General features: G+C 40.1%; 5 protein-coding genes across 5 annotated transcripts; all 5 read right to left on the reverse strand.

Moving 5' to 3' along the window:
• Positions 1-10999: 10999 nt before the first annotated feature.
• On the reverse strand, positions 11000-11406 carry LOC307121273 (histone H2B-like; the record flags this gene model as incomplete). The annotated part of the gene is made up of 2 exons (XM_079808805.1): positions 11000-11344; positions 11398-11406. The coding sequence occupies 2 exons, from the start codon at positions 11404-11406 to the stop codon at positions 11000-11002; spliced, it is 354 nt and encodes a 117-aa protein (XP_079664931.1).
• A 1532-nt stretch (positions 11407-12938) lies between these two features.
• LOC307121322 (histone H4) lies at positions 12939-13250 on the reverse strand (the record flags this gene model as incomplete). The annotated part of the gene is made up of 1 exon (XM_079808841.1): positions 12939-13250. The coding sequence occupies one exon, from the start codon at positions 13248-13250 to the stop codon at positions 12939-12941; it is 312 nt and encodes a 103-aa protein (XP_079664967.1).
• Positions 13251-14989: 1739 nt separating this feature from the next.
• LOC307121457 (histone H3.2) lies at positions 14990-15400 on the reverse strand (the record flags this gene model as incomplete). The annotated part of the gene is made up of 1 exon (XM_079809052.1): positions 14990-15400. One exon carries the CDS (start codon positions 15398-15400, stop codon positions 14990-14992), a length of 411 nt encoding a protein of 136 aa, XP_079665178.1.
• A 790-nt stretch (positions 15401-16190) lies between these two features.
• On the reverse strand, positions 16191-16577 carry LOC307121454 (histone H2A; the record flags this gene model as incomplete). The annotated part of the gene is made up of 1 exon (XM_079809048.1): positions 16191-16577. The coding sequence occupies one exon, from the start codon at positions 16575-16577 to the stop codon at positions 16191-16193; it is 387 nt and encodes a 128-aa protein (XP_079665174.1).
• Positions 16578-17377: 800 nt separating this feature from the next.
• LOC307121917 (histone H1) lies at positions 17378-18007 on the reverse strand (the record flags this gene model as incomplete). The annotated part of the gene is made up of 1 exon (XM_079809706.1): positions 17378-18007. The coding sequence occupies one exon, from the start codon at positions 18005-18007 to the stop codon at positions 17378-17380; it is 630 nt and encodes a 209-aa protein (XP_079665832.1).
• Between the last annotated feature and the right edge of the window lie 88 nt (positions 18008-18095).

The raw sequence follows: 18095 nt of genomic DNA on the forward strand, positions 1-18095 counted from the left end.
ATATGTTAATATAAGACATTGTATTTCAAATTTATTTGAAAAATAAATTGACACCCGTTCGAAACTCTCTGCGTCTTGATCAATAAATCCGAGGGGCCGCTACATATTATTTCCTAGGGATGGGCATGATTAATCAACGATCGATAATTGATCGTCGTTAAGAATCGTTAAGAATTTTGTCTATCACGTTCATTTGTTATTGATTAATTCAATTCAATTCAATTCAAATTTATTTGTATAGCGCTTTTCACGATACACATTGTTTCAAAGCAGCTTTACAGAAAGTGCATTTCATAAATGTACATTGAAAAATCTTAGAAAGAGAATGTTAAAGCAAAATCTTAGAAAAAGTTAACGAATCATGTATTAATTTAGGCCATAACAACGCTGGCGTTGAGTCGTCTCTTCACAGGTGTTGGGGCATCTGAAGTCTCCATGAGAGGCTGGATACAAACTAGTGTCTAGTGACTAGTGTCCCTAGATAACAACAGAAAAGCAGATGGGAAATAATTAGCATAGCTGCTGTTCAGAATATTAATGCTTTTGATCCGATTTAACTGTAGTATAAAAGGTAATAATAATGTGAATGCTTGGCTAAAGAGATGCGTCTTTAATATAGTTTTAAACTGGGACAGCGAGTCTGAACCTCGAACAGTATCAGGAAGACTATTCCAGAGTTTAGGAGCTAAATGTGAAAATGCCCTCCCTCCTTTAGTGGACTTATATCCTAGGAATGACCAGAAGCCTCGAGTTAAGTGATCTTAAAGAGCGCAATGGATTGTAGGCCGATAGAAGATCCGTTAAATACACTGGAGCTAAACCATTTAGGGCTTTATAGGTCAGTAGCAATACTTTGTAATTGATACGGAACTTAATAGGTAACCAGTGTAGAGGTGATAAAATTGGTGTTATATGATCATATTTTCTTGACCTAGTTAGAACTAGCGGCTGCGTTTTGGACTAACTGTAGCTTGTTTATTGATGATGCAGGACAACCAGCTAATAAAGCATTACAGTAATCTAGTCTCGAGGTCATGAATGCATGAACTAACTTTTCTGCATCAGAAATAGATAGCATGTTACGTAGCTTAGCAATGTTTCTAAGGTGGAAAAATGTCGTTCTTGTAACATATGAAATATGATTTTCGAAAGACAAGTTGCGGTCTAATATAACACCCAGGTCTTTTACTGTAGTGGATAAAGTGACAGGACATCCTTCCAAGTTAAAGTTGTATTGTGAGAGGTTTTGTGGGCAGTTTTTTGGACCAATAAGTAATACAGTAAAACAGTTTTATCTGAATTTAATAGCAGAAAATTACACGTCATCCAGTATTTAATATCTTCAACACACGCTGTCAGTTTAGATAATTTAGCGTTTTCATCTGGTCGTGATGAAATATATAATTGAGTGTCATCAGCATAACAGTGGAAATTAATTCCATGTTATCTTATAATATTACCAAGTGGCAGCATATATATTAAGAATAGCAGAGGGCCTAACACGGATCCTCGCGGCACCCCATAGTCTACTGACGTTATCTTTGATTTTTCCCCATTTAGACAGACAAAATGGTAGCGGTCTGATAAGTACGATCTAAACCAGTTTAATGCCTGTCCCTGAACACCAGTGTAATTTTGATGTCGATCTAAGAGTATTTTATGATCTATAGTGAAGGGTCAAGGGTCAAGCCAAACATCACTTGTCTCTTCATCAGACACATATCCTTCAAGAATGATATTAAATATTAAATATTTAATCAATATTAAAATAAGAATGAATGATAATCAAGTTATAACAGTGTCCTACATTTGATAAATCAGTTCTCTATATTCAAGGAGTGATTTAGGATATTGTAGTGTTTTAGTTGCTCTGTGCTTTTGAATCGACATTCTTTAGGAGCTGCTCTGAGTCTGTGTCAAGACGTGCTGACAGGCAAATGTCCTTGGTGTTTGAAGTGAGAAGAGCTCAGTATGTGTTAACTGTATGTCTTCCTAAAGCGACCCCCGGGGTCATCTATGTTACAGCTATGTGACTCTTTTGGGGAGAAATGTACCTCTCTGATATACTTTTCTTTCTTTATAGAATAGAATAAAGTCACTTCTGTACTAAATGTAGTATCAGCATGTTTTGGAGAAGTGCTTTGTTGATAGTTAGTTAAGATGTCCCGACCTTGATGGAAACTGGTATTCTCTGGAGTATTGTGTGTGTGCGTTGTATGATTTGTGCAGATCCAGTATTGGATATGGGCCTTCCTGCAGGCGATGCCAGACCTTTAGACGCTTTTCTGTGACCTCCGAGGTCACTGGAGACTAATCTGGGCCTGGGCAACATCAAGTCTACGCATTTTTAGAGATATATGCTTCTATCTGTCTACGTGTGGAAAGTTGCTTACATTGCAGGTTGTTAGAACCAATCAGAATCATTCCACATGGCAGTAATGACGTGTCTAGACCTTGAAAACAGTATAACTGTTCAGAAAATTGTATGTACGTTAGACGGAGGCGGGGAGACTGTTAGAGGGAGTGCGGCCTACAAACTCCTCTTGAGCTGGCTTCTGCTGATGAAACTGCAAACTATTCTTCAGTAAAATTTTCTTTAATTAATCTGACTCCTGGTCTTCATTTTTCACTACTGGTCCTGGGTCCTAAGCTGTTACCCCAACAATAGTATCGAATGCAGCACTAAGATCGAGTAGAACTAGTATTGAGATGCAGCCTTGGTCAGAAGCTAGAAGTAAATTATTTGTGATTTCTGTTTTATGATGCGGCCTGAATCCTGATTGAAATGTTTCATAGATATAATTTTCTTGCAAGAAAGAGCACAATTGGGCAGACACAACTTTTTCTAGTATTTTAGACATAAATGGAAGATTTGAAATGGGTCTGTAATTTGCTAGGTTATTATTAATCTAATGCATTTTTTTTTTTTTTATCTAATGCAGATTGCGTTGCGTAGTGTGAGTCTTGAAGCAATTAAATGAATTTCATTGTGTGGTGAAGTTCACTGCAAACATTGCGATGCCGTGTATAAGTACAACACGGCCACGACTCAAATGATGTACCACTTAAACAAAGTGCATCCATGCCTGGTTAATGTCGGTGGCGGTGCATTCCAATAGTATCCAGCTGCAGCCCCGCAGCACACCAGTTTCAGAACACCAGTTTCAGCACACCAGTTTCAGAACACCAGTTTCGGAACCCCATCCACAGAACCGGAAGTGAGGGGTGGGGCTTAAACAGTCATAGTTGTGCCATCCATATATGTAATTATGTATATAAATACGATCGTGGTCATAGATGTATACGTAAGATGCCTCATTAGCGCCTTCACGGATCAGTAGAATGAGGCATTTACGATCAATATATCTATGACCACGATCGTATTTGAGCTCACTTGCCGGAAGTTATGGCTGAGCTCAGAGATGATCCCGCTCGTCTGATAAGAGGTAAAATAAGAGCATAAATACTGCTCTGTTTCTTGCAGAAACTGATTGTTTCGCTAGATAAGACCCTTATTCATCGTCTGGTATCGTTTAAAGCCCTTTGAAGCTGTACCGAAACTGTCTTTTGGACCTAGAACCGTTTGGGGCCCATTGAAGTCCATTATATGGAGGAAACCCCTGGAATGTTTTCATCCAAAACCTTAATTTCTTTTCGACTGCAGAAAGAAAGACATGGACATCTTGGATGACATGGGGGTGAGTAAATTATCAGCAAAAGTTTATTTAAAAGCGAACTATTCCTTTAAGGTCTAGCTACGTCATTACTGCAGGTAAAATAAATCTGATTGGCTTAAGCCGCGTTTCCACCAAAATTACCCGGAACTATTTGTACCAGGAACTTTTTTTCCCAGGAACTTTTTCTCCCCCAGACCTGCTACTGTCTGCGTTTCCACCGCGGTCTAAAGTACCGTGAAGATTAGGCAAATTAGTCCGGTGACGTGGGAATGCGCGCGACTGCTCCTCCCAGTTACCGACGGACAGTAATCACTTTTGCGCGATACTGTCTGCATTCTGCAACAATAACAAGTGGAGATGCAAGCAGCTCTGCTTTTGCTGGCTATGTATACACATTACCAACACTGTTTATTTAAACGTGCACTTTCACCTGGTTTGACCATTTTAATTCAAAATGGGATGATGGGCAATCCAGAATCTGAATGTGTTGTAATAGCTCAATTCCAAAACAAAATATTTTCTATGAAAGGATAATGAGGTTTCAGTCATTCATGACAGATGTGTGAAAAGTTAATTGAATGAAAACAATAGACTGAATTAAGCGGTTGAAAGATTAGGTACTAGACTGCAAGTATTTTATTTTTTATCAAAATAACGACTCTTAGCATTCACAAAAAACAAAAAAAAATCACATGACTAGTATTACAATATGCTTCATTAAATGCATAATTTTAGAGACTTCTTCCTCAAATTTGAAATGAAGCAGGACCATACTTATGGCTTCACTTAAGTTGTGGTTATAAGTTATTATACTACATTCACATAGTTATACATTTAAAAATATAATATTTGGGTTTTCTAGAAATGTTTATGTGCATATTCAGAAAGACTTGCGAGCAGCAGCCCTTTTATTTGCTTCCTACACTATATGAATACAATTGGAAAGTGGTTATATAGTTAGAATGTGGAAATTAAAAAGACAGTGACAGTTTTTACATTTGACTTTATTTTAGACAGATTAGTTCTTACAAAATTAAAATAAAAGTGTGTAAAGACAAATAAATTACTAGAACAATAAAATGAAAATATAAAATGTATAAATAAAATAAAAAATGTATTTTTCAGTAACCTGTCCAAGAGCTGTGCCAACACGTACAATATATAAAGTACAAATGTGGTAGAGCAAATGCTTCATTCAAGCGGCTGGTCATTGTGGCTACTTCTTGAACGACTGGACAAACTGTCCAAGAACAGACAGAAACCCGGTCTGAAAGTCCCTCTGCTGCCGTCTGCTTTCTTCTGCTTCTGACTGGTGGAATGCCAACTCTTGCCACCTCATCTCTCTCTCCTCTGCCTGGCTCTCAAGTAACAGCTGAATATATTGGTCACGCTGTTCTTGTCCATGCTGCAGCAGCAGGACGGCCCGGTTAGCATCCTCCATGTCCCTCAGTGCATCTAGAAAGTCACAGTCCCTTTTCCTTTTCCTTTTCCCTAAGTAGAAAAATTGCACAGAAACACATGGAAATTAATACACAAGGCAACCATGAAACAATAGAAACCATCAATTAATTATTTAAAGTGTTTTCACCACAAACAATGTTTGCTCAGCTTGAACAAAGCCCAGTGTGCAATTTTTATCATGGGCAATTTAAGTTTACAATTAAAGGGTTAGTTCACCCAAAAATGAAAATTCTGTCATTAATTACTCACCCTCATGTCGTTCGACACCCGTAAGACCTCCGTTCATATTCGGAACACAAATGAAGATATTTTTGTTGAAAGCTGATGGCTGAGAAAGGCTGAGTAATTAATGACAGAATTTTAGTTTTTGGGTGAACTAACCCTTTAAAAACAACTCAAAACCATTAAGGATTACAAATCAGTTTTTAAATATATACACATTTTTGTCAGCTTTATACCTCGCCGTGTGTGCGGTTCGGCAAGAGACACGGGACGAGGGCTAACGTACTGGTGACCACAAGGGAAAACACGCTGGTCTCCGTTGCCTGCAATTCATCGGGGCCACTCGTTACGTCTGGAAAAGCACGTTGAAAAAAGTTACTGCAACGTGTTTAAACACTGCAACGAGTTTAATAGATGATACCAAGAAGAGATATTTACCTTCAACCCATTCGGATTCCTGGGTGGTTTCCAACAACGCACTAGCCGAGTCTTTCGTTACCGCTGCACCAGAAAAGGACGGTCTGTGTCCCAACAACGCGTCCAGGCGGTCATACCACTTGTTGATACGCCGGTCGGAACCACTCCGGTTGTTATGATCCTTTAATTTTTTGTAATCTTGTCTTAATTTCTTTAACTTCTCTCTGCACTGTTTTCCAGTGTGACTGGAACCGAGTCGATATCTTCAGGTATACCTTTTCATTGCGGGTCGCCATTTTCAGTTCCCGCTGGATGTCCTCCTCCGCATATATGCTCAATAAAGCCTGAACCTCGTCGTCGGTCCATCGGTCTAATTTTTTGTTGAACTCCATTGTTGCAAAGAAAATATTTACTGAACGCAGAACCCACCTCGCAAAAGACTGGAGGGGGAAATATTTACCCGGAACTTCATTTCTTCCTGCGGTCGAAACACACCGAGTTCCCCCCCAAAGTTCCTAGTTACGGGGGAAAGTTCCTGCGGTGGAAACGCGGCTTTAGTAACCAAACCATTTCAGTGCTTCTTAGTAACCAAACCATTTCAGTGCTTCTTAGTAACCAAACCATTTCAGTGCTTCTTGGTAACCAAACCATTTCAGTGCTTCTTGGTAACCAAACCATTTCAGTGCTTCTTGGTAACCAAACCATTTCAGTGCTTCTTGGTAACCAAACCATTTCAGTGCTTCTCAGTTAGAATGTCCATAAAATTAAAGATATGCGGCAAAAATGCCCCTGTTTGAGTTTTAGTCTCAGAGCGTTTTTACACTGGGCACGTTTGTTGTGATCCGCGTCAGAGCGCGTTCTACAGCGCGAATACACCACAGGCTCCCTCTCACTCGTATCCCAACACTATCATCCCTCTATTGAACTAAATACATCGTCGTCTGATAAAATGCAAGCGCAGATTACTTTTCTTGCGCACCCGAGTCCTTGTTGCTTTCACATTCACATGAATCGTGGCACAGCTTGAGCACAATCGAACTCAGACCACCTCAGGCGGTCTCGAATTCAGTTCCCCTGAGCTCTGCTCACCCGGGTCCGCATGACAACTTTCACATTACCAATTATTCGAACTAAACTGCCAGTGTGAAAATGCCCTCACATTTACATCATGATATAGACGACAGTTTAATATCATGATGTAAATGATCTACACCCCCCAGTTACCGTGGTCTAGAACCGCCACTGCTTCCTCCACTCTTTGAACAAAACAAACATTATTAACATTATTCGTTATTAACATAACGAATAAGCAAATTACATGATACACCCCCGTTATAACACATAGCCTACCATGAATTTCAAGCATTACCATTTTTAATGAAAACTCAACTAAAAAAAAATTGTAGGCCTACAATAAAAAAAAACCCTACGTATATTAAACTTTTATTTTAAAAAACGAATACGGATGACACAAAATACTCACATTAATAAATAAAAAATCTTTGGAAATTCCCCATTAAAACGAATGCTCAGTTTTTGGTTCACTATTATTTGATTGCAAACAACAACAATAAAACAAAGGCAAACTCTTAAATTAAACAAATCAATATTTTTTATTAACAAAAGTTATCTTGCGCTTGCCTCCGCTATCGTCCTGTCAATCATCTCCTCGCTGTCTAGCTCTCTCTCGCTCGCGGCTATGATTACAGTTACAGTAAAATTTAAAATCACCATCATCGCCACCCACCCTCTGCCGATATGTATTAGGCCTACAGTATTTGCAATGACCATCCCTTGTCCATAACCGAGCGTATTGTAAAGAAAAGTTATGACTGCTGCGTATAACACTTGTCTGAACATTGCATGGTCACACCCGCTCTTCGCTGTCTTGCGCAGCTTCACCACACATATTTAGCCTACTCAATAAATCAGGCTGGGTGCAGATTAATATTTAAAATTTCTGATATAACTTTTTCTGTGAAACGCGTTAAGTTGCACAGAAGAAAGCTCATGCCCTGTACAGTTTAAGAAGACTATTATTTTGTTACACAGAACTGGGGAAGGGCTGATGACGTCACATGCTCAGATTTGCTTGACACATCAGCGGAAAGGGGCGTCTCATGACCGCCCACATGTGGAAAACGAATTTTTAAGTAATTTATTTGTTATCCGTGAAACAAAAAACGAAAAATCAAGTCGAAATCTCGTTTTTCCGGGGGTTTTTTAAACGAAAAAACTATTAAAGGAGCCGTTTTCTCGTTTCTGCTTATTTCATTTCAAATAGGAAATAAAACTATCAAAACGTACACGGACCACACCGTTTGAACACAAGAGGATCTCCAGATATAGAGCTGAATATCAAAAAGGTATCAATGGGTCTGCCCAGTAACTCATGATGAACCTCAGGCCAACTGCACACTTTATGAGACATAACATAATATTCCATACATTATCAGAGCTTGGCAGACAGAATTATTATTTTTTTAAACAGGTTAATTAATAGATTATAGCCTAATAAATGTTATTATTAATATAATTTATAATTTATCTAGGCTATATTAATCATGCATAATGAAGGGTCAAGGGTCAAGCCAAACATCACTTGTCTCTTCATCAGACACATCTCCTTCAAGAATGATTTTATGTTCAATATTAAAATAAGAATGAATGATAATCAAGTTATAACCATTCCCTACATTTGATAAATCAGTTCTCTATATTCAAGGAGTGATTTTGGATATTGTAGTGTTTTAGTTGCTCTGTGCTTTTGAATCCAGACTTTGATATACTTTTCTTTCTTACTAAATAGAATAAATTCACTTCTGAACTAGAGTTAGTATCAGCATGTTTTGGAGAAGTGCTTTGTTGATAGTTAGTTAAGATGCTCCCGACCTTGATGGAAACTGTTATTCTGTGAAACTTTGTGTGTGCGTCTCATGATTCTGTGCAGATCCAGTATTGGAGATGGTCCTTTCGGCAGACGATTCTAGACTTGGAGGCGTCTTTTCTATGACCTCCGAGGTCGCTAGGGACTAATCTGGGCCTGGGCAACATCAAGTCTACGCATTTTTAGTGATATATGCTCCTATCTGTCTACGTGTGGAAAGTTGCTTACATTGCATGTTGTTAGAACCAATCAGAATCAGTCCACATGGCAGTAATGACGTGTCTAGACCTTGAAAACAGTATAACTGTTCAGAAAATTGTATGTACGTTAGACGGAGGCGGGGAGACTGTTAGAGGGAGCGCGGCCTACAAACTCCTCTTGAAGCTGGCTTCAGCTGATGAAACTGCAAACTATTCTTCAGTAAATTTTCTTTAATTAATCTGACTCCTGACCTTCATTTTTCACTACTGGTCCTGGGTCCTAAGCTGTTACCCCAACAATAATAAATATTCCTGTCATATAAAGTTTATGACATTTAAAAAAAATATTTAGATAAAAATGGGACAAATAATTACATGATAATATAGTCATAATTTAAGTAAATGAATAAAAAAATAAACATTTTTGAAATTCAAAAAAGTGATTACTGGTTCAGAATGACTGCTTAAACGAAAATTCTGTCATCATTTACTTACCCTCAAGTTGTTCCAAACATGTATACATTTCTTTGTTATGTTGAACACATAGGAAGATTACTATGGAAGTCAATGGTGCCCCTAAAGCAGCCTGTTACAAACTTTCTTCAAAATATCTTCTTTGTGTTCAGCAGAACAAAGAAACTCATACAGGTTTGGACATCGCGAGGGTGATTAAATGACTTTCATTTTTGGGTAAACTATCCCTTTAAAGTGCACCAAATAGGCTACTAAAGAGTTCTTTAGAAATAAATACAATAATCAAATTTAAATTAATATAAAATGTTTTTTGTTGCAAGTTCACATACTTGATGTGTGTGTGTGGGGGGGGGGGGGGTTGGTGTGGGTCGTGAATGGGTGTCCCTTATTTTGCAACACTGAAGGTGGCAACCCTAGATGAGGTTGGGTTACGCGTTCAAATGTGTCTAAATAGCGTAAATAACAAAATAAAATAATGTAATTAAAATGATGCTGGCTGATTAAATTGAGACTCACAAATATAAAATCCCAATATATAATTGCATCATGACGATAACATTAAACAAACTGATTGACCAATGATAGTGTTATTGTATTCATAAACTAACAGTATATGGGTTTCCAAAATTGTTTGGCTGGTTGGAATGAGATTTTGATGACAACAAGGTTTTAAGGATCAACATTTTTTATTTAGTCTTGATAATGCAAATTACCCAAATACTGAAGCCTAATGTTGAACTAGAAGCACTTTTTTTAGAAACCGTCTAAAAAATAACTGTCAGATTTCTTACTAGATTATTAAAAACAAAAATTGAATTATTTTTGCATGATCGTTGTGTGAAAAGGTGCAGTAAATAGGCCTACAGTATGTTATAGTATATAAAAAGTGTTGCAGGTCATACAGTATAAGCTCGCTGGTCCACAGATGTAAAGCAGAAAGAGTTTAAAAACCAGGACAAACAAGAGGCAGAAAGTTCTGTAAGAAACAACATTCGCATAATAGAAGATATGTTTAATAAAATAAAAAAAGAGAGCAGTAAGTATTTTGACTTTGTCAACTAATAATTATGATTTCTCTGTTTTGCTAGTCTCATACACTTAAATATTGTTAATATCAGCATTAAACTCAACATTTGTTGTTAGGCTGTTTTTCTGAAACTGAGAAAGAAAATTTGAGTTGAAAATTGAGTTTGATATGGAAATGAGAGGTTTGTATAAATTGTTGTCAATCATGTTCATCTACATTGAGCAGTTTAGAGCTGTGACAGTACAGTTCACATTTGACAACATAAACAACCAAGAAATTGCTATAGTATTTACACATATATCACTTTATGCGAGTGAACCAAACATCTGTGCAAATAAAACTGAATAATCTTATAGTTGCAGTCTTGTGTTCATTTAATATGCTGTGAAATGGAGAATTATGAATCTGTTGCTTCTAATACTTAACTGCCAACAACTGCACTTTTATATTCAATATAATAAGTTTGTTATGTTAAAAAGTGATTCACGACAGAATTGATTGTGTTCCCAGAAGTACTTTACTGAAAATTAATAGAACAAGAACTATTAATTGATCTCACAATCAGAAGCTCTTTAAACGAGAAGATGGGTGGCTCTTAAAAGAGCCTTTGGGGTGGGTAAGGTCAGAGGTCAGCTCACTTTGAGCTGGTGTATTTGGTGACGGCCTTTGTGCCCTCGGACACGGCGTGTTTGGCCAGCTCTCCAGGCAGCAGCAGACGCACGGCGGTCTGGATCTCTCTAGAGGTGATGGTGGAGCGCTTGTTGTAGTGCGCCAGACGAGACGCCTCACCGCCGATGCGCTCGAAGATGTCGTTGACGAAAGAGTTCATGATGCCCATCGCCTTGGAGGAGATGCCGGTGTCAGGATGAACCTGCTTCAGGACTTTGTACACATAGATGGCGTAGCTCTCCTTCCTGGACTTTCTGCGCTTCTTTCCTCCCTTACCGGCGGTCTTCGTGACGGCCTTCTTGGAGCCCTTCTTAAGGCCAATTTATACTTCTGCGTCGAGTGCACGCAGAGGGTACGGCGTACCCTACGCATAGACGCGTTGGATACGCCGTACCCTACGCCGTAGCCTGACGCGCACCTCTCCAAAAATGTAACAACGCGTCAATTCTACGCGGACCGCAAGCGCTGTGATTGGTCTGCCAGAACCCTTCCCTCAGGTCAATAAATAAATAAAAAATCTGCGATAGGAGTGTGTGTGTGTGTGTGTGTGTGTGTGTCCAGAAATTGGATGATAGTTCCTTACGTCTGCTATAACACACTATTTTGCAGTCCAGCGATTCTTTATGGTAGTAAATAAATACATAGATCCACTGAATATAGTTTATTTATTTTCTCATTAAAACCAAAGATGTTAATCAGTAATTGTATATCAAGAACAGGGACACATTAGGGTATATTTCGTGAATGAAGTCTCCGCAACAACAATCGCTTGCTGAGCCACCGCTGCTGAAAACAGCGGCCACGAGCTCCGCATAGTTTCACAAATGCATTCCAGCGCCAGATCGCCTTATTTAACTTTACTAATCAACTAGAGATGCTAAATTTGTATTAGATACAACAACTCAAGCTGCAAGAAAAGCCGCTCTCTCACTGCTGCTGATATTCCGACATGAATGTACAGATTCTACACATCAAGCTGCTTCTTCTTCGGCTGTTGTCTTGATTACACCAACATGCCCGAGGACACTGCCTCCTAGCGTCTGCATGTGGAATTGCACATTGACGCAGACAACAGCGCAGAAGTATAAATGCTCACGACGGCGTCGGCTACGCGCGTAGCCTACGGCGTACACTACGGCGTACACTCGACGCAGAAGTATAAATGGGCCTTTAGGCGCGGACTTTGCTGGTTCAGGCATGATGATGAAGAGTCAATGTGTCCTCAGGAGCGATACAGAGGGTTTTATTCACCGACATATGCTAATTTACTGAGAGATACGGGATTATTCTGATTGGCTGTTTTCATAGACCGATTCCATACTCGTATTTCATTGGACAACTCAAAGCAGCGGGTAAATATTAGCCCCGCCCACCGCTTCATGTTTGATTGGAGACCCACACATTTTCGTTTCCTTTGTTCATGTCCCGCTCTTTTTTTGATTTGATTTAAGTCTGAAGACTCATTTTTAGAATAAAAAAATTAAGATCCATTTTTAAAATAGCATTTTGTACCAGAAATTCCCTCCTACACAAAAGCCCCTTTACCACTAACATTTCACTTTTATTTTTCATCATTTTAGTTCGATTCTGTAATTCACTTGAAATTGCAATAGAGTTATATTCTCTGAAAGAAACATTACAACTCGTTTTGAATATCAGCCAAAAGCTGATTTTAACGCAACACAGCATTTTAAAAAAATCTTATAAGAAACTTAGATTGTGTGTAGAAATAAGAAAAGCCAATGTTTTCTTTTCTGAATTTACATACTTTTGTTTATTATTCACATCAGCTTATTACAAATATAATGTATAACCAGCATTGCTGTGACATGACTCTTTATGTGAGGGAGTGTGTGGCTCTTAAAAGAGCCGTTGGGTTTGTGGTTTATCTTGTTTTCAGGCGTTTATCCTCCGAAGCCGTACAGGGTGCGTCCCTGTCGCTTCAGCGCGTACACAACATCCATGGCGGTGACGGTCTTTCTCTTGGCGTGCTCGGTGTAGGTCACGGCATCGCGGATCACGTTCTCCAGAAACACCTTCAACACTCCGCGGGTCTCCTCGTAGATCAGACCGGAGATGCGCTTGACACCGCCGCGGCGAGCCAGACGACGGATGGCGGGTTTGGTGATTCCCTGGATGTTATCGCGCAAAACTTTACGGTGACGCTTAGCGCCTCCTTTACCGAGCCCTTTACCGCCTTTGCCTCTTCCAGACATGGTTAAATCAGAGTACTCCAGTCAAACGAATGACAAAAGGTATAATAAGAACGATACAAGGTGGCCGTTTATATTTGCTTACAGGACCTGGCAGAAACCACCCCATTCGCCCCGCCCCTCGACATAGTTCAGCACAAGACAATGTGATTTAACCCTAACCCTGATCTCACGAGGCCTGTCCTTTGTTTAATATATATATATATATATATATATATATATAAAAAAGTTTTATAAGATTATTTTGACGAAGATAATTATATCATATATAGAGATACTGAATGAAAATGTGTTTATTCAATGCATTAATTGTATATAACAGTATATTTTTATGTGACATGTCAGGTATATTTATAGAGTATGAATGATTTCAGGCCTCTCTGATCTACACTGTATGTCTCATTTTAGCTGAACTTGCTCCATAAGAGTCATCTCTTTTTTGGCCTTCAACATCCCATAATAGTTCCAGAACAGCCCATGCACTATTAGGGAGCAGCTGAAGATTTGATCAAAACTGTGGATGAGCGAATTAAAGAGAGTTGGACAGCTGTGTGTTTTCAGACAGACTGAAGATGAAAAGAAGTGGCAAACTCCTGGATAAAAGGTCAGAGGTTAAAAACTATAAAAAAATTAGTTATGAGTGTAATTGTGAGATGTTCTCAGCTTTGTTTTCTCCGGCATTAAAGTCTAAGCTTTGGCATTCAGAATAAAATGTGTTTTTATTACATGAAAAAGCTACAATCATAAAAATCAAAACAAAGTCTTGAGAAAAAATGTTGCTATAGCAACGCTGTCCCACAATGGAAAATGGTTAAAGTAGTTTTTCTATAAAATTATGATTTTGCATGTTTGTTTAGAAATTGATAGATTTATATACTTTGAACTCATGCAAACCAAAAATAAGTAGATCCCCATCATTTTACCTCAAATGACAAACTCATCCTCACTCTCATCCCATGAGTGAACTCTGCATTCCTCATATTGATCTTTCTGTAAATGTATTAATTAAAAGACAGTCTTGTTATTTAAACATAAAATGTATGCTTATGTCGAGCCCTGCATAAATACAGCTATACTACAATAAACTACTCAAATAAATATATAACTGTGATCATATTATTGATGCTATTATCTATAAACAATCCCAATGGGGAAAAACATTTAGTGGACACATTGATATTTACTCAATTTACAGTAAAACTGTTGGACAAAGTTTTTTTGTGAATAAAAATATATAATTGACTTTCCAAAGACGCAACAATAAATCCCCTTTGAGAAGAGATGTTTAGAAATTAGGTTATTAGAGCAATTTCTGGAGCACTTCAGCTTCTGTGTGAAAGAGTTTTGGAGGGACATTCAAATGTCATGTGACTTAAAAACAGCACATCATTGGCCAACTTAAGGCCAGCCCTTTTAATTCCCATAGTAAAGCAATTTTTTTTCCCTGATCAAGGAATTAGAAAATAACTCTTGCCATAGGGTTCAGTTAAAGTGTGTTTATACTCTAACTTACTATGAAAATACTCATTAAAATGTAAAATTATCTAGGACACTGGATATACATATAAAAAAAGGACACTTGATAATACGGTTTATGATAATTAATAAAGTGTAGACTCAGATGTCAATGTAACGCAACTCTATGCTCATATTCAGTTTAAACTGGAAACTCTCATTCTGTGCAGTTTTGGTGGCTCTTAAAAGAGCCTTTGGGGTTTATAGCGGCTGATGCAGATGCGGGTTTAGGCGCGCTCTCCGCGGATGCGGCGGGCCAGCTGGATGTCTTTGGGCATGATGGTGACTCTCTTGGCGTGGATGGCGCACAGGTTGGTGTCCTCAAAAAGACCCACCAAATAAGCCTCGCTGGCCTCCTGCAGGGCCATGACCGCGGAGCTCTGGAAGCGCAGATCTGTCTTGAAGTCCTGAGCGATTTCTCTCACCAGACGCTGGAAGGGCAGTTTGCGGATCAGCAGCTCGGTGGACTTCTGATAACGGCGGATCTCTCGCAGAGCCACGGTCCCGGGCCTGTAGCGATGAGGCTTCTTGACGCCGCCGGTGGCCGGAGCGCTCTTACGGGCGGCTTTAGTAGCGAGCTGCTTCCTCGGGGCTTTACCACCGGTGGATTTACGAGCGGTCTGCTTGGTTCTTGCCATTGCTGCAGTTACTTCTCTCTGTCCTGTGACGCTGGACATGCGGCTCTTTGTTACACGCCTGGTTTTATAGCATTCGAACACCACGAGCTCACAGTGACGCGAGGGAGCAGAGGCTTGTGATTGGCTAGTGTGTGACGTCTACGCCAATGACTGCGCGTCTCCTCTTTTCAAACACGCGGAGGGTTTCCCGCTCGAGCTGCTTCTGTTGACTACATCAAACAAAGAGTAAATTACACCTCCCGGATCTTTATACTCACATTGTTGTATTTATTTGTTCTGAAATACTGGCCTCAATTCCCAGTGGTTGTGCAGATCTTGGATTAGAACACAATCACAGTCTATATATAAAAGCACCGCAGCCAGAAAAGACACACTAGGGTTGCCACACGGGGCGTATAACAGTTTTTCTGTAGAGCAGCCGCTATTAAACGGCAAAACACCCAGAATAATATTTATCAATTTGTTACCGCGAGGCTATGCATATTGATTTTTATTTCAGATAAGGTACATTATCAGATCTTAATAGACATAACTTATTTTAATATTGGGCAATAGCGGGTGGCAAACAAATATAGCGGATCATCACGTGGCTGTACAAACATGCACACCATGTGTGACTCTTACTACTGTATTTTACAAAAAATTATACAGTTGACTGTTTTGATAGGTCATTTCCACCCTCAACCAAATGACTCTATAGAGTTTAAGTAATAAAGGAAGTGCTCTTTATCAGATAAAGTGGGTGGCTCTTAAAAGAGCCTTTGGGTTGACAAAATAGTCGGTAATCAGTTTATTTGGACTTGGCGGGCTTCTCCGTCTTCTTGGGCAGCAGCACCGCCTGGATGTTGGGCAGCACGCCGCCCTGAGCGATGGTCACTCGGCCCATAAGTTTGTTCAGCTCCTCGTCGTTGCGCACCGCCAGCTGTAGGTGACGGGGGATGATGCGGGTCTTCTTGTTGTCCCGAGCAGCGTTTCCAGCCAACTCCAGGATCTCAGCGGTAAGATACTCGAGCACAGCCGCCAGATAAACAGGAGCACCGGCACCGACGCGCTGAGCGTAGTTGCCTTTGCGGAGAAGCCTGTGAACACGGCCGACGGGGAACTGCAGTCCAGCCCTGGAGGAGCGAGTCTTAGCCTTTGCTCGGGCTTTGCCGCCGGTTTTACCTCTGCCACTCATTATTTATATCTCTGGCTAAAACTTTCAGTCGAAACTAAAATAATGAATGTCTGTGTCTCCACACACTGTGTTTATACGAGAGTGGCAGTCGCTCATTGGTTTAGAGTCTGAAGAGATTTCAACCAATCACTGAACTTCCCTCCAAAGCCCAACCCCATTTTCTAGCGGGAAAATTTTGCACAAGAATTTGACGAATAAAAAAACAAATAGATGAAACTACTGAAATATTTGATAGAAATGTTATATTGTATAGTGCATTACAGATGGTAAGGGATTCATATCCCTTAAAATCCATTTAACTATGTGGTTTTCTGTGTGCATTTAATATGTGTTTCAAATTAGATTTTCAAATAATTTACTTCACTCTCGATGTGTTACTGGGCTTTGACACGCACACTTTAACATATGGATATTAATCGCTGTTTCTACCAAAAGTGCTACACCTTTCACACACTGTATATTCTGGCACATTGATCTTCTGATACTGTAGTTTTATCACTGCCTTTATTGTGTGTGGGTTTGAGTCACAATCCTCCAGCAGAGTGAATATATTCTGTCTGTACTGATGTTTTGTAAGAATAAAATGGTTTAGTGATTCAAAACTTACTTTATCTGGTCACTCATTTTGATATATTGTTAGTTTAGATTGCATGAGTACAAGTGGCCACAAGTCACATCTTGGCTGTTTCTTTTCAAATGATCAAATCAGTAAAATCCAGGAGTTTTGCTCTTTCTCAGAATTAGTGGTTGGCTCTTAAAAGAGCCGTTGAGGAATAAATTTTATCTGTCTGTAATAAGACTTACTTCTTTTTGGGAGCTGCCTTTTTAGGCTTGGCGGCTTTAGGCTTTGCCGTCTTGGGTTTAACCGCCTTGGCTTTCTTGGGGCTCTTGGCTGCTTTCTTAGCGGCTGCTGGCTTCTTTCCCTTCTTGGGGCTCTTCGTCGCCTTCTTAGCGGCTGAGGCGGCGGGTTTCTTGGCCTTCTTGGGCGATTTCTTGGCGGCGGCTTTGGGCTTCTTTGCCGCTGCGCTCTTGGGCTTCTTGGTGGCGGCGGGTTTCTTGGCCGCGGGCTTCTTCGCTTTAGGAGCCGATTTCTTGGCCGCGGGCTTCTTCTTGGTCTCGGCTTGCTGCTTGTTGAGCTTGAATGAGCCCGAGGCGCCGGTCCCTTTGACCTGCACCAGGGTGCCTTTAGTCACCAGGCTCTTGATGGCGATCTTGACGCGAGAGTTGTTCTTCTCCACGTCGTAGCCGCTGGCGGCGAGAGCTTTCTTCAGGGCGGCGAGGGACACGCCGCTCCTCTCCTTCGATGCGGACACAGCCTTGACGATGAGCTCACCGACGCCTGGACCTGCTTTCTTGGCTTTCACAGCGGACTTCTTCTTGGGCGCTTTGGCCGGGGCGGCAGCAGCCGGGGCTGGGGCGGTTTCTGCCATCTCTCTCTGATCGGATCTAAAGTATTTCAAACGCTGTCTGGTTTCAGCAATGACTGGCGCTCGCGCGGCACTGCGCTCTTCAATAACA

Source organism: Gobio gobio (genome assembly GCF_949357685.1).
Source record: "Gobio gobio genome assembly, chromosome: 25".
NCBI lineage: Eukaryota > Metazoa > Chordata > Actinopteri > Cypriniformes > Gobionidae > Gobio > Gobio gobio.